We start from the raw sequence: 22,407 nt of genomic DNA on the forward strand, positions 1-22,407 counted from the left end.
TTTATAAACCGTAATCACTCGCTTCCGGCAACAGCCATATGTGCAAAAATCCATCACTTTGCTTCAGAAGGCATTTTTAATGCAGGGTGAACTCAAAAACAAAGGAGAGCTGGATCCAAATGCAGTTATTTTATTAAACACAATATAAAACACAAACACACAAACAAAACATCAATTTAAGGACAAGACTCAACAAGGAACACAAGAAACACTTGGTTTTAAATACTAGAGGGCTGCTAATAATAGGCAAACAAGACACATCTGGGAATGATCACAGAACTAATCAAATAGAAAAATTAAAAGCGCTACAAAAATGCCACACAGGACAAGACACAGTGTAAAATGCAAATTAAAAGTCCAATCAACAAAACACATGAAACACAAGGCCAGGGAATACGAAACAGAGCACTCCCTTAAGGAACGTATTCCAGATGCTCCCATAAAATGAAAAACAACAAACAAGAGTCCAGGAGGATGGTGGAGTGGAGGCGGATCAGGGGGAGGGATGGAGGGCCAGGCCAGTGTGGAGGTACTGGAGACTGAGGAGGATCAGAGAGCCAGGGCGAAGACGGCTGAGCAGGGGGCCAGGGCGGAGCCGGAGACCACCAAGGCGGGGCAGGCGAAGCTGGTGACCACCACAGCAGATCAGGTGGAGCTAGAGACCACCACAGTGGAGCAGATGGAAACGGTGACCACCTCGGCAGATCAGGCGGAACTGGAGACCACCATGGCGGCTTCGACAAAACTAAAACAGAGAATACAGGGAGGTTAGAAACAGCCTCTGTGGCCATAACATGAAGCACAGAGGGTTTAGAGAAGGCCACCTTGGCCAATACAGAACAGGTTGAGATTTCAAGGATGGCTTCCATGGTCGTGTCAGGGCAGACAGAAAGTTCAGGTGTGACCTCCGTGGTCGTGTCAAGGCAGAAGGAGTTCAAGGACAATCTCTGTGGAAGTGTCAAGGCACAAAGAGAGTAAAAAAATGACCTCCGTGGTCATGCCAGGGCAGACAGAGAATTCAGGAACGACCTCCATGGTCGTGTCAGAGCAGACAGAGTTCAAGGATGACCTTTGTGGTCATTTCCAAGTCAATAGAGAGCACAGGTGATTCATAATCTGCCTCCTTGGTTGTATCAGAGCAGGCAGAAGGTTCAGGAGCAGTCGCCGCCTCGGGATGAGCTGTAGTGGTTGCCGCCACCTCAGGAGTAGCTGTAGCAGTGTGTGTGGCCCCAAACACACAAGATGGCCGTAGCCATCACAGACAATGCAGACGACGGTGGCAGTAACTCTGGGACCAGCTGACTTGGATACGCTGAGACCACCGGACTTGGCAGCGCTGGGATCCGTGGTGGTCCGGGATCCGTGGTGGGCCACGCTCCGCTGCCACCGAAGCTTGAGGACCAGCTCCTCCTGAGTTTTAGCATTAACAGTACTTACCCAGCTTCCTTGCTCGGAGTGCTCGACCCATGAGAGCGGAGATCATAAATGCTAAAAGTTACTCACACTGAAACAGGAATCCATTGCAGCGTGCTGGAGTGCCGTCAAACTTGTCCGGAAGCGAGAGACGAGGGTTAAAGCCAAAGGGAAGCCAGGCAGACGGACTGAGACTAGCTGTAGCTGAAGGGTTCGCTGTGCAGGGTGGCTCGGAGTAAGACGGCAACTGGAGAGTTTGCATGGACTTGACTAGCTCCTCCATTAGCGAGGTGAGTTTGCGCAATTATTAATGATGTGAAGAAAGCATGGTCGCTTGGGAGCATACTTCCACTTGTAGTCTGAGAATCTGGATCCATGCTGGATCCATGGTGGGGGCGAAGTTTTATGTGATGAGGAGGCTTGAGAGTTAGGCTCAATGTGCAGTTTATTAGTTGCAATTGTGTGCAATTGTGCAATAGTGGCAAAAATCAAAATCAAATCCAAAACACACACAAGGTCAAACAGGTAAATCCAGTCCAAAGAATAATCCAAAGTGCTCAGAGATGTTTGCACAGGAAAACAAAACTTTGCACCGAGCCAAGTGAGCTCAGCATTATTAACCCACTGGAGTCGTATGGATTACTTTCATGATGGATGGATGCGCCTTTGGAGCTTCAAAAGCTTGGCCACAATTCAATGCCATTACAAAGCATGAAGGATATTATTTAATATAACTCAAGATTGTGTTCGGCTAAAAGAAAGTAATATACACCTAGGATGGCTTGATGGTGAGTAAACTATGGGATAGTTTTCATTTTTGGCTGAACTATTTCTCTAAGCGAGGTATGAAGAACAGACACACGATGTCAGCAAGCCCTAACACAAAAACAATTCACAGCCATAGGGTGTTTCTGATTGGCTAAAAAGCATGAGCCGCTCCTCGGAATGCTGTTAGCGTTTTATGCGCAACTGTTACAGATACAGAGACAGGTGGGATTTCTCATGATACTGTTACATTTTTTCTGTGAGTTAGTAAGCATTTTATGCATTGTATAAAAAATATGAAAAAATCGCTTACAGCATCTTCAAACATTGTGAACTTTATACACCTCTTTCTGAGGTTCATGTATAACAGAGATATCTAATCAAACACACAGAGAGAGACTAAAAAGATAAAGACCTGTGTAAGACAGACTAGGTGAGTTTATGATTCAAATTCAAGTATTTTTTCCCCATGTAAATTATGTAACATGAGTTTAATTAACAATTGAACATGCAGTGTACAACCCATGAGGTAATCTAACATTTTTTCTTTTTAGCATAGATTCATCTATTTCTCTAAGCAGGTTATTTGGTTGAAATGCTGCAGTTCAGTACACATATATGAAACTTGACATTTGTCAAGAATTTGTGACACAAAAATAGGCAAAAGAAATTAACAAACAAGCAAGGTGACATGACCATGAATTTTCTATACATACCTTGTCTAACCCCATTTGAACATATCAAGTTTGAGATTAGTACCCATAAAACCATCAAATTAAATTCAGATCTAAAGATGGAAAGTCCGTTGTGTTTCCTTCCCCTCTGAAGGTATGGCCATTCATGATCTGTGTTCCCTGTATCACATAAAAAATATTGCACTTTGATCATGATATGTGCTAGAAAAACAGTGAGCTGCAGCTATCCCTAATATCAATCTCATGCCTTGTGGTTAGAGGTGCTCTTGGATTTTAATTGTGAATTACTGTGCGCTTCACTCGCAATCATAATAGTGTGTTAAAATTCACTACAAGGTGCATCAGTGAATATCAAAGGTTTTAACCAGGACTTACAAAGTTGGTATAACACTTACACGAGTTGTGGTTCATTGTGATCTTGGTATCAAAAGTATTTTTTATGAATCCTCCTTAGCTTGAAAATGTCCAGCTGAAGAAGCTGAAATCTTTTTGTCACAACTCTGTCTGTTCAAAAAAGCTGGTATAAGGATCCATTTTTCTTCGGGCAATCCGGAGTTGAATGTCTTTGAGCACTTGGCCCAAAGACCCAGAGTGATATAGTCTCATTGAATAAGGGCACCAGAGGTGTGTGGATGAACGTCATGTGACAGTCTTTTTTAAATAAGGAAAAATCTCATATTATTAGATGTAAGAACTTTTTTTCTATACAGCTTAGTATATACATTCCAAATGCGCATATTATTGCAACAATAAGAAATGAGGTTGCATATTTTAAGAATACATGTATTGCGTTGAATCCCTCAAGACAGCTATATGAAACAGACGCTGATTGTGTATACAGACAAACAACACAAAACTATGTTGACATTGATGTTAAACAGGAACAAACTGTGTTTTGTGCAAAATTCTGATGTGCCTTTGCCTTCATTTGGAATGCCATGGGGAATTCATTAACCCATATGGTGAGCAACAAGGTCATGGGTAATTTTATTTTCCCTCAAACACACACTTCCAAGCATGTGGATGTAAGGCTGGGAGATGATGTTTAAAGGTGCACTTTTTTTTACACAAAGTCTAGTGTTTGTTCATATTTAAAGTGATCTACACTCACATGAGATGAAGATACATCAGTGGTCTAAAAAAAAAACATTATCGACATTATGGTTGACATATTAAGATCATATGACCAGCCCAATATTTCACTTTATTTCAGATTTATTATTGTCCCTGTTACGGGATACTTTTGCTTGCAGAATAAATGAATCATGTCAGACTGCAAATAGGGCATTTCTGCAGTGACACCAGTAACCGAAAACTCCTGCATCCATCCTGCAACCACTTTCATATTAGTCAGCTCAACATAAGAAAAAAATAAGTGCACCTTTAAGAGTATAAAATATGTTAAACACTGCCTGCCCCAGTGTTCAATAATCTTCATCTCTGAAAATGAAATAATCTGAGATTCACCCATAGCAAAACCATTAAAGGGTTAGTTCACCCAAAAATGAAAATTCCGTCAGTAATTACTCACCCTCATGTTGTTCCAACCCCGTAAGACTTTCGTTCATCTTCGGAACACAAATTAAGATATTTTTGATGAAATCTGAGAGCTGGCTCACTCCTTCATAGGCTGCTTAGGTAATCGATATCTGCCATCCCAGAAAAGTTAGTAAAGACATCGTTAAAATAGTCCAAGTGACTACAGTAAATCAACCTTAAGTTTATCAAGCGACGAGAATACTTTTTGTGCGCAAAAACAACAACATGAGGGTGAGTAATTACTGATAGAATTTTCATTTTGGGGGGAACTAACCCTTTAACATAAACTCAAAAAACCAGCATATTCCTTTGTGCTTCAGTTCATATTCTAGTGCTTTTGTGTGTGTGCAGGTGTGTATACATTTCCTTCAACACTCTCCAGCAGCAATCAACTCGCCTGGTCTGGCTAGTCTATCCCTTCTGTTTTGCTCCTCCTCGTCCTCTTCATACAAGGTGTGATGAATGCTCAACAGCGGGTGTGAGGGGTTTCGACTAAAAGGCCCGGACTGGCTCTCCGGCTCTGCCCCATGGTTGAGAGGATCCTTTGGGGAGTCTGGAGGAGGCACGCTGGTCGTTCCACCATTCATATATGATGTTGTGGAGAGAGTGGCTGTGGAGAAGGTAGTGGTGGTGGACAGTGGAGGAGACTCTTTCTTCTCTAAGGGGACAAAAAGGTGATAGAATTATCGGTAATACCAATATAAAATAATACACGTTTTATGTCTGATACCAGAATGCTATACTATTGTGTCTAAATATATTCAATATATTTTAAATATATTGTTTTAAATCCTACTGGTAAATGTAGACCTCACAACATTGTAATGTACATTGTACAGTATAAAAATCGATAAATTAATTTTGAGATTTGCTTAAGATTTAACAGAACATTTAACAGTGTTACTAAATTATTACTGTTTTTAAAGATTACATTTAAGTAAGCTTAAGTGGGTGAGTTAGGTGACGGTGAAAAAAATAGGGAAAATGTAAAAATGGGAAACCTAGGGCAATTTATTGCATGCACATTGCACAATATTGCAGTCCTAACCTAAAAGGATTTTTGCACTTCTGGTTCAATAGTTCCAAATCAATGGGGTTTTCTGAATGCCTGAAATAAGCTTTTTCTAAGCTTTTATGTGTCTTGGGAAAAGGCATTTGCTAACATGTGACTAAATGGGACTACAGAGGTTGTCAGGGACATTAAAGGCAGGGTAGGTGATTTGTTCCAGATTTTTTTTTTGTTATGTTGGTTGAAAGTCTCTTCACATCCTGATAGCAATCACTACGTTCAGTGGTCTAAATATATTTATATGTACATATATCATCTGTGGAAGGCATAGGACCATAAAATGTTCATCCAATCATTGAATTCAGTCCGACTGCAATGATACGATGTCCTACTTGCCTGTCAATGTATGTATTTCCATACCTCCGCACACCCTGCATGTGCAGACATTACACCTCAGTCACCGAGCACTGCAACCAAAACAGCTGCCACCTTTTTCAGTTCCGAAACGAGCTTATGCTGCGTTCACGCCATAACTACTGTAATTTGGAAGAGATGGAAACCCGTGACGTTATACTCGGAGCGGACTTGAATTTATGCATGTCAATGGCAACACTATTAACGCCAATATGAATCTACAGTGCTCTTTAAGTTGTTTATGTTCATTATTATTGAAACGTTATGTGCTTTGAGACACAAGACAGTTTAACCCCGTCTCTCATGACGCTTTGCTACCTTCTGTACACGTTCATGTGTTTTATTAGAGGTGTAGCTTTGGAGACGCTCTGAAGGGAGGGTGGGATCTTATGCTTTCAAAGCTAGTTCGCTATTGCTAGCCTCTCCGAAAATTGCCTACCGTACCTTTAAATGTCATCACATAAAACAGGAAAAGTCATCTACTCACTAGCTCGCTTTTACAGCCTTGTGTTTATTATAGTGCTCTTGCAAACTATTTTAACTAAAAAATATAGGGAAATGTTTTTTTAAATAAAGAATAAAGTGGAAGTGACGTTAAAGTCATGTGATCGTGGTATTGTTCGTTTATAGCCTAATTTGTACCTTTTACTTCTGCCGATTGTATTTAGGCTTTAAAATTCGTTATAGTTGTGTTCATTTGTGAAGATTATATTGATGTGTACATGTAAGAATTATAAACTTGTGTTGGTCACAAAGCTTTTTTTCAGCATTTATCCAAAAGCTAATGGAACATTTCTATTAGCTTTTTGTGGAGGGAAGCAGGGTGACACTAGCAATGCCATATATGGTTCTGATATACTGTACATCTCTAATTCAAGCATACCAGTAAGAGAGGAGGAGACGTGGACAACTGCATGTGGACCCTCAATATACACATTACTGAGAGTGTGCTCAACAGGGACTGGCTCAGGGTTGACTGTCTCTGCTTTCGCTTTCTGGATGGTTAGCATGTAGGGATGAACATCCAACGTGAGGTTAAGAGAGTGTTTCTTCTCTATATTATATGTTTCTGTAGCTGAAAAGTAAAATTAAAAACAAGATCAGAGGACCATTTTGACCACATTAGCTATAATAACTTAAACCAGGTTTTACTTTGGCATTACTTATGCTTGTAGGAGGATGTTGTGTGCTCTTGCTGTCCAGAAGTGGAGCCATAATGCTATCTGGTACATTCTTCCTTCGGACTGGTTTAGGTTTATCTGCCTTTATACTATTATCCAGTCTGGTTAGAGTCAAGGGTTCCTGTATGAAAACAAAGAAATGTAAGGTACATTTCACTAATAGAAGGACCATACTAATGAATGTAAGCTATTCATTCACTAAATATGAATGAGAACCTCGAGTCAAGTCTTACTTTAAAAGACTGTGGCAAAGGGTTAGATGATGGGATCCACTTCATCTTCTTGCGGGGTCTTTTGATTACTGAGGGCTCTCCTCCCAGCTCTCCCACACCGAGCACTGACGGGTCCATACTGGGGTCAATAGTCTGGATACCAGAGTCTCTCATAGTCGGAGTGGCATCGTGATTGGATTGAGCCAATGCTGCCAGCAGCTGCCGAACCACATTATCATACATGAGGTCACTCTCGTTTGTGATAAAGTCCAGTCTGTTGAGAGACTTAATATGGTCTCTGTTCTCATTACAGAACATGGCCAGAATGTTAATGTCGCAAAACTGTGACTTCTGCCAGCGCCGACGTGTTTTAATGCCAACTTTGTGCAGCTTGTCGAAAACAAAATTGGACTTGCGTACTACAAACAAATGCAGCAAGTTCACAAGGATAATGAGGTTCATAGTACACAGCAAAGAGATGTCCACCGCAGCCATAATGCGCTGGAGCTGCACGGCTGGTAGCTTGCAGTTGACATTCAGTCGCAGTTCAGGGATGCTGCTAGTGTCCGGCGGCTCGCCAAGCGCGCAAGTGAACTCGTTCTGCCTCTGACGGGCGTAGTAGGTGCTCAGGTACGTAATGGGCATTGAGCTGAGGCAGATGATGGCTAAATGTCGCCCCAGGTACAGCTTCGCCAGAAAGTTACTCTGCCCTCTGCGCTCAAGATACTTTTCAAACAGGTTCTGCTCGGGGCTCTTCTCCTTCTCCGCATTCTCGATGATCTCCCGTCGCTCACGTTCCGTAATCCCCGGCCCCTTGGACTGGATCTGCTTTTCAATCTTAGGCGCTCTGCCCTCGGCCGCCCTGTGGTAGCAGTTGTCGATCTCTTGAAGGAGGAAGTTGAGCTCGGAGGTGAGGCGAGTGGAGGCCAGGAACTCCCATCCAAGAGCAGGTATGTACATGATGCCTGCGAAGGCCAGCAGAGCGTAGGGCAGAAACTTGTGCTCGAACAGGGAGGGCCGAAGATCGGGATCGACACCAGGAATAGCATCCCGAAGCTCTGTCCAGCAGTAACCTCTGGCATACAGGGCCTGGTCTCGGGTGAAGTTGTGTGGGGTGTAGCAATATATAGATTCCTCTAAAAGAGAAGGAGATAGAAAATCATAAGAATCCCACTTCACATAATAATCGGGATTTTTTAATAACAATTAATTAGATACCACCAGTGTTAAGGCCTGTACACATCAAGAATGATTACTATAACTATAATGTTTAAGTGATTGTTCTAATTCTAAGAGAATAGCAAAGTCTACACCACAACTATAATGATAACGGAATCACTTACAAAGCAATTTTTTTTCTAGTTGATTAATCGATAAAAACATTGACAGAGAAACAGAATTTATCCGATTTTAAAGAGCTTAAGCATTTAAAGCGGCAGGCGACATAATAAACATTTATTTTAACAAACGTTTTGTTAATTGAAATAAAAAAAAATTATATTAGATGAAAAACTTAAGCTAACTGAAAATTAGAAATTCTGTTGGCATTACTGCAAATGAAAATGTTTTTTATTTCAACTAAAATGTTATTTTCATCAACTAAACTTAGCTGCCATTTTAGTCTGAGTGAAAATTATTCAAATTAAGGACTATGATATGATTAAATGGACTAAATCTTTGTAAAAATGTATTCTGTATATCACTCACAACTGACTCCCGCTGGGATTTGTTTCTAGTAATGAGCTGTCATCAGGTTTCTATTAAGTGGAATGGGTTTACTGCCTAGTGTAAGGCAGCACACGCCAATCTAATGATGAATCAGTGATCAAAACAAATGCTACATTTGTCTGTGCCAGCTGGACACAGAGAGAGGTAATTCTTTCACAGCTGCTGTAACTCCTATAGACGCCTCCACCTTACTCTGGGTCTCAGTAGATTACACTCCTGCGCAGAATCAATAATGTAAGTTAAGCAAGATAATATGGTCAGAAGCTAGTTTCATAAAGCAAGTATATGTTATATTTGGTGTGTCTAGATGGAAATAACCTCTTAATGGTTACAGGCTCTATCTTTTCTTTCAGTGCTTTCAAGTTTCATACTATTTATTGTCCTTGCATTTTATCCTATAAACGGCCTCAGCCAACATGACAATGAGGGTTTGACCTTCACTAATCCTCTTTCTTGATATAATAAGTGTTCCTAATAAAAAATAATTGTAATGTAGTAGCCCTCAAATGATATGAAAAGGCAATTTAGCTGCAGTCTCACAATTTTTCGAAGTGTAAATGTTTGTATATCTCCAACAGATCTAAACTATACTGCATGTTTCTGCCCAGCAGGGTTCTCAATGTTCAGTCACAGCCAGTTGGTGCTGCTATGCAGTAAGACTGACTCAGCGTTTAGAGTAAAACCCCCTCCTACCACCACAACCCCTCTTTATCTATCTCTCTCTCTCTCTTTCTACTTAATCACCCCACAATCTCTCTAGAAACAATCTTTTAACCACTCCTCTGCTGGATACTAGAGGACAATAGGAATATAGAAAGTTCAATAGAGCTATTAACAATGGGTCAACTTTAAAAACTTGCAGCAGAAATCTGCCACTGTCACCAGCGCCATTCAAGTGTAAATGCAAAAATATTTCTGATTTAGAGTTTAATGCCATATCACAAATTTTCCGTGAAGTATTAAGTGCGTTCAATTTAAGCATGTTTCCTTCTATACATTTTTATGAAGATTTTGCATAAAAAATACTGGATGGAGACACCAAGATGTGAATAAAAATGGTAATATGTTCACACTCAAATGAAGTGTATAAATGGTTTAATGGAAAAAAAGTACATAAAGTATTAAGGAGACACATTCACCAAATAAATCCCTGTAAGTGCATCAGAAAGTCATGTGATTGAATAATTTGCCCCAATTATAGGCTACTATCACCGTTACGCTGCTCATTTGCATAAAGTTGAGCTCTGCAGTTGCTAATGTCTTCAGAAATCCCTAACTCTTATTAAAAACGAATGGCTTTCAAAACTCTTTGTCGCTGCATATTGTAAGGTGTTCATCATGTACGTTTGTCCAAATAATGCGTAACACCACTAACCTGCAAAGTTCCGTGTGAAAACTAATGTAACCAGCAGAATAGGGATGATGACAGTTCCTATGGTGACGACCCGGTCAAAGGGCAACTCTAGTTTGAGTTGCACCATGAGACCTGCGAGAACCCCGCCTTTCTCATCCTGTGTGGAACCTGGCAGGATCAACTCCTTCAGCTTCTCACCCGCAAGCAGAGCCGTGGCCATGTCCAAGTTCTGCTCGAAGATGTTCTGCATCCGGTCCCAGCAGCCTGCCTCGCCCCTAACCTCACAACACTCCTGATGGGAATCGAAGCTCCTCCTCCTACTCCTAACCCGTCAGCCAATGGAATGGCTGAGGGCTTTTCCCTGCAACAATATAATGAGTTATGTGTAAGAGGTGTTGACTTGAAGGATGAAAGTGGATCTTCTAAAAGTCACAAAGGAAGCTTTGTGATCAGCCTGAGTTGATGGGTTATTGATGGCTGATCTTGTCAGAGGTAGATTGAAGAGATCAGATGATTTGTTGTTGTCGCTTATATTGACAGTTGGGATGAATTTGTCATCCTATCTATTCCATTCTGCAAAAACCTGTAAATGAACAAGAGAGTTCATTCAGAATCTGAGTAAACAGATATAGATTAAAGGGGTAGTTCACTCAAAAATGAAAATTTTGTCATTATTTACTCACCCTCATTCGGTTTTAAACCTGTATGAGTTTCTTTCTTCTGTTGAACACAAAAGACAATATTTTAAAGAGTTTTGGTAACCAAACAGCTGACAGGAGCTATTAACTTCCATAGTATTTTTTTCCCAACATTCTTTAAAATATCTTCTTTTGTGTAAGAATCTCGAACAGGTTTGGAACAACATGAGGATAAATAAGTGGTAAAAAATTCTTTTTGAGTGAACTATCCTTTTAACAAGAAAAAATAAAGTTAAAGGTAAAGCGGAGGATGTTTTACTTCCTGGTGGGTAGTCTAAACTATTGGTCCTCCTAATTGTCAATCATTCTGGTGAATCAATCAACCTTTTCAAAAAGTGGAGAGGGCGGGTCTTATCTAAAATTTGGAAAGATCCTCCGCTATACCTTTAATATAAAAAAATAAAATGTAAAATAATTTTTTTTATTCAAAATGTATTATTGATGTTGGTGATAACGTAGTATATATAACCATAAAATAAATATATAACCATAAAAGTAGCCTATATTGCTTTTTCACGTTCAGACTCTATGAAAGTGCATATTCCTTTAATTCAGAAACCAATGGAGTGTGCCAGGTGTGCCTCTCTGCAGACTGAGTCCTTCGAGAGCGTGTACTAGTGACAAGGACAAAAGGATACAATGACATCCCTACTAAAGGCTTAATCATTCAAGACAGTCCAGATTAGAGTACACAGATGCTTTTTTGGTCTTAAACTCATTGGAAAGTTTTACTGTATACTTCTGAACTACAGATGGAAGCTTGATATGTTGCATTGTGTCTTTCCCCATGGAATAAAAACACAGACAAGGAAATAGCTGTCGTACATTTCGAAATCAATATATTTCGCTTTGAGCTCAAGAAATCAATAAGGAACAGCTTTCTAACAAATGGAAAGCACAACAAAAAACAGCAGGAATTCCAAGTTTGTAAGTTAACTAAAATACAAATTTATTTTTTGGGATGAAGTCAATCAGTTTTTCAAATTAATGCATTAAACATGTTTTATGTTAATCTAAAAATGAAAACTAAGCAATGTCTTAATGGTCAGAGCTGTTGTGTTTATGATTTACTTATGCAAATATATAATAATATTAATATATAATGAATGCAAAAAGTAAATAAAAATGTAGTAAATGCCTAAATGCCAAATAAAAATGGCTAAAAATGCAGAAATGTTTTTAAAATAAATAAATAAATAAATGTTTGTATTAAATGCAGGATTAATACTGTATATATTTAATGGGATGAATCATAGATGTGTTCAGTATCCTATCTTGTATGTGTTTTACTTTGGCTTAGTTATGGACAATTTGTTCATCTATGAGACACTTGGACAGCAGGTTTGATAGAACTCAAAGAAGTTGATAGTGAAACGAATGTGTCATGCAAACTTAAAGCAACAGCAGTGAAGTAGTAGGCTATCTTTTAACGTAACACAGCCTCAGACATAATCTAGTTTTATCGACTATAATGCTGTAACGACATACTGACAATGTTTAGGTGCATTAAAGGTCATGCACATCACTTACGCTCAGTCGAGGAGCTGTCCATCACCGGATCATCAGGCTATCCGGCATCATCACTGACTAGAAAAACATAGCGACTTAAAACACAGATATGATCAAATACATGATATTACGGCATGAGTGAAAGAGATAGGCTGCATTGACTCTCATCGTCATGATGTCACATACCTGTCAGATTACTCGATTATATTGAGGAGAACACAGAGCCTGAATCCCTTGCTCAAATCAACAACACCAGGACAGATCTCTTTCTCTTCACAACGACCACCAGATCTCCAAAAAAACAACGGACGCGGATGCAGTGACTTGTGCTTTATTGTTGAGCATCCCCGGCGTCTGTAGAGTTAATCTGCAGTGCGGGCGAGCCGTTTCAGCGTGTATCCGGGCACACACACCGGTTTGTTCCGCCTCTCGCCATCCCTCTCACTGACAAACCTCACACACTTCTCCAGTTCACACGATCATCTTCACACAGACCTTCAATTAACTTGGGCATCGCTTGTTCTGCCTTGCACAAGACTATCGTTAGGCTATGAGTGTGTGGAAACGCTATACGATCAAATAGGCTTAACCAAAAGGCGACAGAAACCATAAAGATTAGTAGCCTATAATAGGCTAATAATATTATGTAATATAATATAATCAACTTTTTCCCTGTATAATCTGTCATGTATTTGTAATCGGTTTTATTTTGCGCTGTAGCCTATGTTGTGCTTAAAAAATCCACCAGCCCCGTTTCTATTCTATTCTATTCTATTCTGTTCTACTCTATATATCTTATGTATTATTTTTTATGTTCACTGTATAGGCTGAACTTTGGGAAGATGTTTTGGTTATTGTGCAGTAGCTTTTATTTAGCCATATTATAATTTATTTTATAGCAAAATATATAGCTATTTTTATTTTAATTAGGCCTATTTTTTTATATTTATAGGGCAAAATTATTTATGAGAAAAATAAAGACGATTAAGAAGAAAAATACATTTGTTTAAAATCATGTACACTGTAAAAAAAATAATAAGTTGCTGCCTTACATTTTTTAAGTACAATCAACTTGAATGTCTAAGTCTTTCAACTTAAATTACATTAAACTGACTTAAAAATAAGTTGAATCTTGTATAACAAAAATAGTTGAAAATACGTTTGATATACTATAGCAAAACATAGTTATGTAGTGTTTATTAATCGCTTTGGTCTATCATAACATCTTAACTAAAAAATAAAATAAAATAAAAGATAATTAAATGGATAGTTCAACCAAAAATTTAAATTGTCATTATTTACTCAACAATTCAAGAAAGTCATACAGATTTAAAACAACACGAGGGTGAGTAAATTAAGAATTTTGATGTGAACTATTCTGTTAACTGCATGTGTCCAACCCTGTTCAGTGTTCTCTATTTGCTGTATTTATTCAAAACTCCAACTGCACTTGGACTAAAACCTGAACAAACATACCAAGCTGTTATGTCACTATCTGGAATAATTAGTATTCACATTTCACATAAACAGTCTTTAAAATTTTATTGATCTACAATAACATCACAAGATGCACATATTTATACAAAAATAAAATCTAACAAAGTAAAAATGGTTGCACCAGCAAGGTAGTGAACAGCACTATGGTCCATTAAAGTGTATTAGAATTATTAAATGCATCATATATTAGGTCCCCTACTCTTTCAACATCCAACCTATGGGATTTCAAAATTATGCATTACAAGTGCTGTGGATTGTACAAGCATGGTGTGTTCACCATTTATTTGCATATAAACTCGTTCGAGCATCACATATGATTCTATTTTCAAACTGGAATGGTAGGCTATATTCATGATTGTGAGACACAAGTTAAAGGATCTTTACAATAGACTTTCAAAACCCATCCCACATTTTGACTTTTACTTATTAAACTGTTATTCAATAATATCTTTGACAGACACACTGCCTCTTAAAAGTCTGGGGTCGTTAATTAATTTATGTTTTTTTAAGGATGTCTTTTATGCTCACCAGCTGCATTTATTTGAAAATACAGTAAAAACAGTAATATTTTTACAATTTAAAATAACTGTTTTCTATTTGAATATATTTGAAAATACATTTATTCCTGTGATAGCAAAGCTGAATTTTCATCAGCAATAACTTTGTCACATGATCCTTCAGAAATCATTCTAATATGTTAATTTGGTGCTCAAGAAACATTTATCAATGTTGAAAACACTTGTGTTGCTTAATATTTTTGTAGAAATATTTTTTTTCTAAAAAGTTCAAATAAACAGCATGTATTTGAAATAGACATCATATACTTTTATATAACAATGTGAATGTCTTTGCTTTTACTTTCGATCAATTGAATGCATCTTTGCTAAATAAAAGTATCAATTTCTTTAAAAAAATAAAATAAAGTCTTACTATAACATCTCAACCCCAAACTTTTGAACGGTGGTGTACGACTATGTAACAGATCAGATGACAGAACTCTTAAGTTTCATACCCCGAAAAGTGATGCTTCTCTTCCAACTGACATTCTCATCTTCCATATTTGTACATTCACTTTCTTTCTCAGTGGATTTCCTTCTGTTGCCTGTATCTTTGGTCACTGGGCCATTTGGACCACCACTGCTTTCCAGGCCTTTTCTTTGTCAAAATCCCTTAGTGTGCCATTTGATGTGTGTTGCTGTAAGAAAAGAATGAGATGGTGGAAAAGAAATGGTCCAACAACCACCTTGAGATCTTCCTTTGTTACTCACAACATCCCCAATGTGTGTTTTCACGGAATCAAAGGAGCGGAACAACTCTGCCATTCCAGTGTGATTGTGTTTCATGCTACATTTGACACCGTACAGTACAGTTTTCCTTTATTAATTTTTTGCTAACATCATCTGCACAGTTATAGTCACATATAACGCACACAGTATAACATTTCCTGGACTCTTAAATTGACCTGTCAGTCATTGTATAGGGTGTATGTTTGTGTGTTTACCTCAAAGTGCTTTTTGTGTAGCGTGTCCCATTCAGTACCTCCCATGCGGAGCTGGCTCTTGTAGGAAGCACACTTTATTACGGTGGCTAACGTCAGCACCGCCTGCACCAGCAGCAGTCCCATCAGGACAAGCAGCAGTATGTCATACGTCTGCTGCATGCACAACATACATTCACATACTTAACACGCTTCAAACAACCTTCAAGATGGGTGTGAAGGTGAACATGTATCTGAATTCATAGTTTAAAGGGATAGTTCAACCGGCCAAAACCTGTATGCTTCTTATCTGAACTGATTCAGGAGTGTTGTTATTGTAAACTATTAAAAATGTTTTTTTGTAAGATGAAAAAATAAGATGAAAATTTGAAATGTTGCCTTGGCAACTAAATTAAATAAATAAATTTAAGTTGTAGTATTAAAAGGACTCAAATAAAAATAAAGGCTAAATAGAAATTGATTTAAAAAATAAAGAGCAGCTCTCAATTAAAATACTTTTTGGCCACAAAACATGTCAGAAGCAATGATGTTTGATGATGTCATTGATATTCAACATGATTTCAATACTGCAGCACAGAAGAATATTTTCCTCACAGAGTTATATTTTCAATATTTAATGAACGTACTACACTGAATGGACTATGTTTACATGCTTTTTTTAATTTATTTTTTATGGCAGAGATGCTCGCTATGAAATGTCATATGGAAAGTATGGTTTTTCATAGGAAAATAACATCATATTGAACAAGAGGACAATGTTATTTTAGTATTATTTATCTACTATTATAGTATTATTATTATTTTGAATTACCTTTATATTTTTCATTTTGAGTTCATTTTAATTTTAGTAATTGTATTACTGTTACTTTTGTCATTTCTATTATTTTTTTCTATAATTATCTTTAATTAATTTTCATTTCAGTTTTAGGTTTAATAATTTTAATTCTTCAGTGTAAACATATTAATTTCAATTAGCTGCCAAGGCAACATTCTAATTTTCATTTAAGCTTTCAAGTTTTTCATCCAATATTTATATTTATATTTAATTTCAGCTTTATTTCAATTACCAATTTTTTTTAATAGTTTTAGCTTAGTTTGAGATTCTCAGTAGTTTGGCTCATTTGACTGACAATAAAGAGAACAGGATTGGCAGAAACCTCATTTTAACAGAATCATAAATCTGATATCATCATCTTAACCTTAGATGCTAAATACAATGTACTTCACCTTAGTTTTTCATGTGATGTTATGTCAGGATGTAGAATCAGCAGATCTTAAACAGATTCTTAAATTTGTAATCCCACATAACACAGCATGAGGGCGAGTAAATAATTACAATTTTTGAGTGAGCTATCCCTTTAAGGAGTCAAAAAGGTTCAAATTTGTCATATTGGAACTAATTTGATTTGATTTGATTTGGTGCACAGAAATGACTCACCTTGACTAATGTCACTTCATGCAGAAATATCTCAATAAAATTAATCACACTGCTGGACAAGAATCCAGAAGCAGAGAAAAGCAGTGGTGATGTCACACTACTAATAGCAATCAGCATCTCCACCTACAGCAGTGGAAAGAGAGAGAGAGAGAGAGAGAGAGAGAGACAGTCCTGAGAGAGAATCACACTAAAGAGAAAGCATGCAGGCAGCTAAATGAATGAGAATAGAGAATGTCCTTTAGGGATGTTTGATTGGGTTGCTTTATTGCTGGAGAGACCCTGATGGTGACTCACCAGACTCTTGCTGGGGTATTCTGCCACCACATGGCTGGCAATGGCACTGGGGAAACACTGCAGAGGAATCACACACAAACCACCATCAAGAACCGAACGAAATCATTTATAATCTAAAATGGAATCGTGTTTTATGTAATAAGCTAAACTCACAGCTACCAGAATCCAGAAGAAAGTGACAGAAAGGTATGGCTCTGGGAGGAGAGCACCCAAATTGAGAGCAATAATTCCTCCGAATACAGCGGCGATGCCCAGTATAACCTCAATTACCTGCACCAGAGAAAGAGCAGCAGATCTACAGTGTTCTTTGTGTTGATATACACCGGATACAGACACATACACATATCTAATTTGTAGGCAACTCACGGCATAAGCCTTGAGAAGACGTGTGGGGAACGAAGCTGGGGTCGCAACCACAGGGCCATCAGACACTGGCTGGAGGAAAGAGATGGATGATCGCAATGAGGAAAAGAAAAAGAGCAGAGAAACATGAGCACATATAAAATGCAAATCACATAAGCTTGAGACAAATACAGTAAGTCATAGACATCTCACATGGTGATAATAGCTGGCAGTGATTTAGCATAAAAGGATTTTGCAGTTATTTTGCATTAAGACTGCAAGAAAAGTCTGTAAAAAATAGGACCCAAAGTACTGCATTAACTTTTCACAGGCGTTAAACCTGTATTTTTGAATTACGCACTGCATTGTGTTTAGGGTTTTAAGGAAACGTCCACAAACGTAATGGATAGTGTTCTGGCAGAAAATGACCAGTAGCTTTACATTTTCCTATACGGATTTATTTAACAGTGTGTCTCATGCAGAGTCAGATGGAAAATTAAGATAATTAAATTGAATCTTCTTCGAAATTTCAATTTCCACTAAGCATGCATAACTCATAATGAAATATCGTAGATCATTTTCTGATTGATTAAACAATTTGCATATACACAGGCAAAAATGATGATATACTGCAGTCAGTCGATACACATAAAAGGTCACATTATACACACCTTGCAGTGTCTGCAACAGTCCTCCGCTGAGCGAGCTGATAGGATAACAGTACTAGCCGTGAGCACTTCCAGCACAATAAGCAGGAGCAGGTTAAAGTTAATCTTAAGGATGACAGATAGCAGTAACTGTTTTAATTGTATATATTTTTACATGAACATCATAGCTTACTGTCTGTAGAGCACTTAATATTTGATTAATAAATAAACTTAAGAAACCTTATTTCTTCCAAATCCTTTAAAATGACTTTTGCTTTGCTATTGTCATATTATAAAATATACTAGGCTTGCACAAAACCATTTCATTTGGATATTACCACATGAAACACATATTTTTTAGGTTACCTGACAAACATTTTAGGGGTATTAGAGTTGTGATGTTCTCACATTGATGGCTGAGGGACTAATGGCGAGTTTACATCCGAACCACACCAGACACGTGGTTGTCACAGCAAAGGATGACACGTAGACCAATTGAAAGTCTGAGACCTGTAAACATAATATAGGTTACTTAATGTATTTGTAAAAAATGTGAATAAGTATTTCTCTGCCAAAAAAAAAAAAAAAACTCAATCAGGGTGATTATATAGAAGAATACCATATGAATTGAAAACTTGATTGATGAACAGTGTTTGACTAAATATTGATTTATAGAATTAATGTCATAAATATTATAGTAGCATTACTGTATGTAAAGCAGTTATTCCAATAAAGATGAGTAGATAAATAGAGATTTTAGATGAGTGTGTTTGATACTTGTGTTCACCTGTAAAGCTGTGCAATATAATACTGCAGACAACCTTGTCATAATAGCCTTATACTCATAAAAAGCTTTCCTACTGAATAATCTACATTGATTTGTTGATTTATTTTCTGTATTATTTACTGGAAAGAATATCCACTTACTGCAACTTGTCTGTTCTTGGCAATAGCAAAGCTCACCACTGCAGCTGGAATACTCTACAAGCCATAAACAAAACATAGGCTATATCAATGTCAAACTGACCAGTGGCCTCATCCATGAGTATGTAGAAGAGACACTCACAGATCCAGCAGTACAACGCAGGTAGTCCATTGCAGCTGGAAACACATTACCCATATAGAGAGAGAAAGCTGCCGCTATCAGCAAGCTGCTCTGGGGGTTAGATACAGATGAATTTAAGAAAAACAGTGTGTTAAGTCTCTTAGCCACAGGAGTGAAAATTACCCCTTACCCCTATGACAACGCTGTACAGCCAGATTCTGTAGCTAAAGCAGGGATGTAACGGCCCAGGCCGATCCAGCTGCAGGTCACTGGCCCTGACATCCACCGTGTAGCTGTCTCTCTCCAACCTCTCCCGCTCCAGATGCCGACTTAGCGTCCCTACCCCACTGTTTCGCTCCAGGGTGGACATCTGGGCATAGCTGAACACTTCCTGGGCTGATGCCTCGTCTCGTTGCATCCTGATATCCATGACCCCTAGAGAACCAATGCATATAAATCACATATATTGACTAGGCAAGAAAAAAAAGCACTGAGTGCAAACATTTACAGAAGCAGGTAAAGCAGACGGCTTACATACTATTGACAGATTGTCATGTGATCCTTTTAATGACACAAACTTAACTCATCCATATTGCCTTTAAATGGCATTCAATACATGACACTTTTTACTTTTCTAAGTGGATTTGAAGGTTAACCAATCACAAACCTACATGTTTGAAGCATTAAACAGTGTTAAACATGAATATATATTGGATTGCATTCCTGTAGCTAGCAAGTTTCATGCAGTTTGATTGATTGAACTCTGATGAACTGATGAAATGTATATCTTGAATGCAATGCAAGTCAGTTTGGATAAGCGTCTGCCAAACACATGAATGTAAATATATTGGCTGATATTGTATATTTAATAATAATGGATATTAATGTGGGTTGTTACCTAATTTGCCATCCATCATTTCTGTAAAAAACAAAAACAAAACAGACATTAATATTTTCAAACATTATCCGACTCATTGTTTCCCATGTTAGGTCTGAGCTTTGTTTATTGGATTTTTTAACAACAAACACAATGTACAATGTAACAAATGAAAAACCCATTATAGCCCGGTTTAAATGAAACTCACCCAGAAATTAATGAACGTATAGGCCAAATTTTAATGTCAGCCATAACATGGAAATAATTATCTGCAAAACGATATTGGTCATATTTTTGATATCGTCCCTATAGCCATTCTGAACAACAACAACAAAATCAGCTAATGACAATCACACACATGGTCAATATTCTCCCCAATTTTAAAAGTGTCAGCCTGAACACATTTACTTTTAGCATCTTGTTTCATTAAATACATTTTCATAAAATTTTCCTTAATTAGACACAGTTCAGAAAACATATGGTGGACCATAAAACTCTGGCTTTACAGTGACGTAACCGCAGCCTACTGAGTTTTCCTCTCCGTGACCCGCTTTAGAAAAATCTTTTTTTTTTACAATTTAGAGACAGCAGGGCCTTGAAGGAGCTCCAAGAACACAAACCTGTACTAAATACACTATTTTCATCTCTTAAGTGATAAAATCATCATATGCGACCTATAATATGAGCTTTGAGTGTTTTACTAATAACTACCAATATCTCCATCTCCAGGGGGAGGGGGGGAAGAATATTTTTGGTCAACAATAAAGAAATAAAATGCAATCAAACAGCTCCCTCTTGAAAACCCACACACACAATGAATATAAAGCACTTTCACGTTATTACGTAAACAGCCACAGGAACACAGAGCAATAAAGAGGATACAGTGCGGGGATAATGCATGAAGGCAATGATTCATAAAAAAGTTTGAAAACACACCAACCCCTCCTCCCTCAGCCTATGCTCCACAACTTCATTCTGAGCCTCACTTTCTTCCCTCCATTCATCTTATGACTCCAACCCTCTTTATCTTAATCTCTGCTTCCCACTCACCTGCCTCCAGCTTCGTTTATTTCGGCTTAGCCCACCTGTTCCCCTGTTCCTCTGGAAGTCTAAGGTTTTAGTTGTACTTTATCTTTGTCTTCTTCCTCTTGTTCTTCTCCTCCTCTCTCCACTCTCTCTCTGTCCCCTCCACTCCAAGTCAATAAAAACTTTTGGAACGCTTCAAAGCCTGGAACAGAAAGTTGCGAGTGTTGCCCTGCCAGCCAGTTTTAGCCAGTGAATGCAAATGGAGCGGAGATGGGGCTCAGATCAGGGGCTGCTGACTGAGGCCAGAGCCTCTTACTGCTCTGTTCAACTCAATGAGAGAACTCACACATAAATCAACACCCCCTCGCTGCCATACACACAGAGAAAGAATGCACACAACCTACAACGACTTTTCCCATGTGCACACACAGACACCCACAATGCTTCTTTTTTTCTCATACATGTGAGTACATGGACTACCAGTCAAAACAGTTGTGTATTTTTGTGGAAACCGTGATACACTATTTTCAGGATTCTTTGATGAATAGAAAGTTCAAATAGATTTTTTTTGTAACATTACAATGTCTCTACTGTCACTATTGACCAATTTAACGTACCCTTGCTGAAGAAATTTTTTTTCTTATCTTACATAACCCAAACCTATGAATGGTAGTGTAGTTTCCACAAAAATATGAATCAGCGTAACTGTTTCAACATTGATGATAATAATAGGCCCTAAATGTTTCTAAAACAACAAATCAGCATATTAGAATGATTTCTGAAGGATCATGAAGAATGGCTGCTGAAAATTCAGCTTTGCCATCAAAGAAATAAATTATATTTTAAAATATTGAAATAAAAAAAAAACTGTTATTTTAAATTGTAATAATATTTTACAATATTACTATTTTTACTGTATTTACTGACCAAAATAAATGGAGCCTTAAGAGCACAAGAGACCTATTTCAAAAACATTAAACAATTGTAATTATCCCAAACTGACCTGTATATGGCAGAAAACAAGATACGCATACACAGTTCTTGTGCATAACAAGTTCAAAGCTGTGCAGTCCTGCACTTCTCTCTTGGCCCCTCCCACTTGTGCCTTTGTTTTACTGGAGTGGACAAAACAGACCAGAGAATTGGGACGTCCCATAGAGCTTCTATAACCAGTGGGCTCATAAACAGTATTTTGTCACATACCTTTGAAGTGATTAAATCCAACC

At 37.9% G+C, this 22,407-nt stretch overlaps 2 protein-coding genes across 11 annotated transcripts; both read right to left on the minus strand.

The window, feature by feature from the left end:
- Positions 1-114: 114 nt before the first annotated feature.
- panx2 (pannexin 2) lies at positions 115-13,320 on the minus strand. 4 transcript variants are annotated; one of them, XM_082181935.1, is made up of 8 exons: positions 12,704-13,320; positions 12,539-12,595; positions 10,332-10,893; positions 7,250-8,364; positions 6,999-7,137; positions 6,719-6,910; positions 4,810-5,070; positions 115-745 (listed from the first exon to the last, which is right to left on the minus strand). In XM_082181935.1, the coding sequence occupies exons 3-8, from the start codon at positions 10,558-10,560 to the stop codon at positions 414-416; spliced, it is 2,268 nt and encodes a 755-aa protein (XP_082038061.1). In that variant the 5' UTR covers positions 10,561-10,893; positions 12,539-12,595; positions 12,704-13,320; the 3' UTR covers positions 115-413. The 4 variants fall into 4 exon arrangements, with proteins under 4 accessions (XP_082038061.1, XP_082038062.1, XP_082038063.1 ...); XM_082181936.1 differs by having other exon boundaries at positions 12,539-13,320; XM_082181937.1 differs by lacking the exons at positions 12,539-12,595; positions 12,704-13,320 and adding an exon at positions 10,994-11,139.
- A 167-nt stretch (positions 13,321-13,487) lies between these two features.
- Positions 13,488-22,263, minus strand: mlc1 (modulator of VRAC current 1). 7 transcript variants are annotated; one of them, XM_082181980.1, is made up of 14 exons: positions 22,185-22,254; positions 21,206-21,383; positions 20,177-20,197; positions 19,469-19,713; positions 19,300-19,389; positions 19,161-19,214; positions 18,642-18,743; positions 18,258-18,359; positions 17,611-17,679; positions 17,398-17,514; positions 17,245-17,301; positions 16,951-17,073; positions 15,516-15,668; positions 13,488-15,209 (listed from the first exon to the last, which is right to left on the minus strand). In XM_082181980.1, the coding sequence occupies exons 3-14, from the start codon at positions 20,193-20,195 to the stop codon at positions 15,129-15,131; spliced, it is 1,212 nt and encodes a 403-aa protein (XP_082038106.1). In that variant the 5' UTR covers positions 20,196-20,197; positions 21,206-21,383; positions 22,185-22,254; the 3' UTR covers positions 13,488-15,128. The 7 variants fall into 7 exon arrangements, with proteins under 7 accessions (XP_082038106.1, XP_082038104.1, XP_082038102.1 ...); XM_082181978.1 differs by lacking the exon at positions 21,206-21,383 and having other exon boundaries at positions 15,516-15,665; positions 20,177-20,202; positions 22,187-22,263; XM_082181976.1 differs by lacking the exon at positions 21,206-21,383 and having other exon boundaries at positions 20,177-20,202; positions 22,187-22,263.
- Positions 22,264-22,407: the final 144 nt, after the last annotated feature.

This window comes from Leuciscus leuciscus, assembly GCF_965113295.1.
Source record: "Leuciscus leuciscus genome assembly, chromosome: 10".
Classification (NCBI taxonomy): Eukaryota; Metazoa; Chordata; class Actinopteri; order Cypriniformes; family Leuciscidae; genus Leuciscus; species Leuciscus leuciscus.

Excerpts from the sequence above, each read along its gene's own strand:
- mlc1 (XM_082181976.1), bottom strand. The coding sequence starts at position 22,230 with ATGCACAAGAACTGTGTATGCGTATCTTGTTTTCTGCCATATAC. Across the intron at positions 18,744-19,160 it reads CCAAGAACAGACAAGTTGCA|GTCTCAGACTTTCAATTGGT; the intron begins GTAAGTGGATAT and ends TTATGTTTACAG. Across the intron at positions 15,669-16,950 it reads ATGAAGTGACATTAGTCAAG|CAGACGTATGACATACTGCT; the intron begins GTGAGTCATTTC and ends TTGTGCATGCAG.
- panx2 (XM_082181935.1), bottom strand. The coding sequence starts at position 10,560 with ATGCAGAACATCTTCGAGCAGAACTTGGACATGGCCACGGCTCTGCTT. Across the intron at positions 6,911-6,998 it reads ACATCCTCCTACAAGCATAA|CTACAGAAACATATAATATA; the intron begins GTAATGCCAAAG and ends TTTACTTTTCAG. Across the intron at positions 746-4,809 it reads GGATAGACTAGCCAGACCAG|TTTTGTCGAAGCCGCCATGG; the intron begins GCGAGTTGATTG and ends TCTCTGTTTTAG.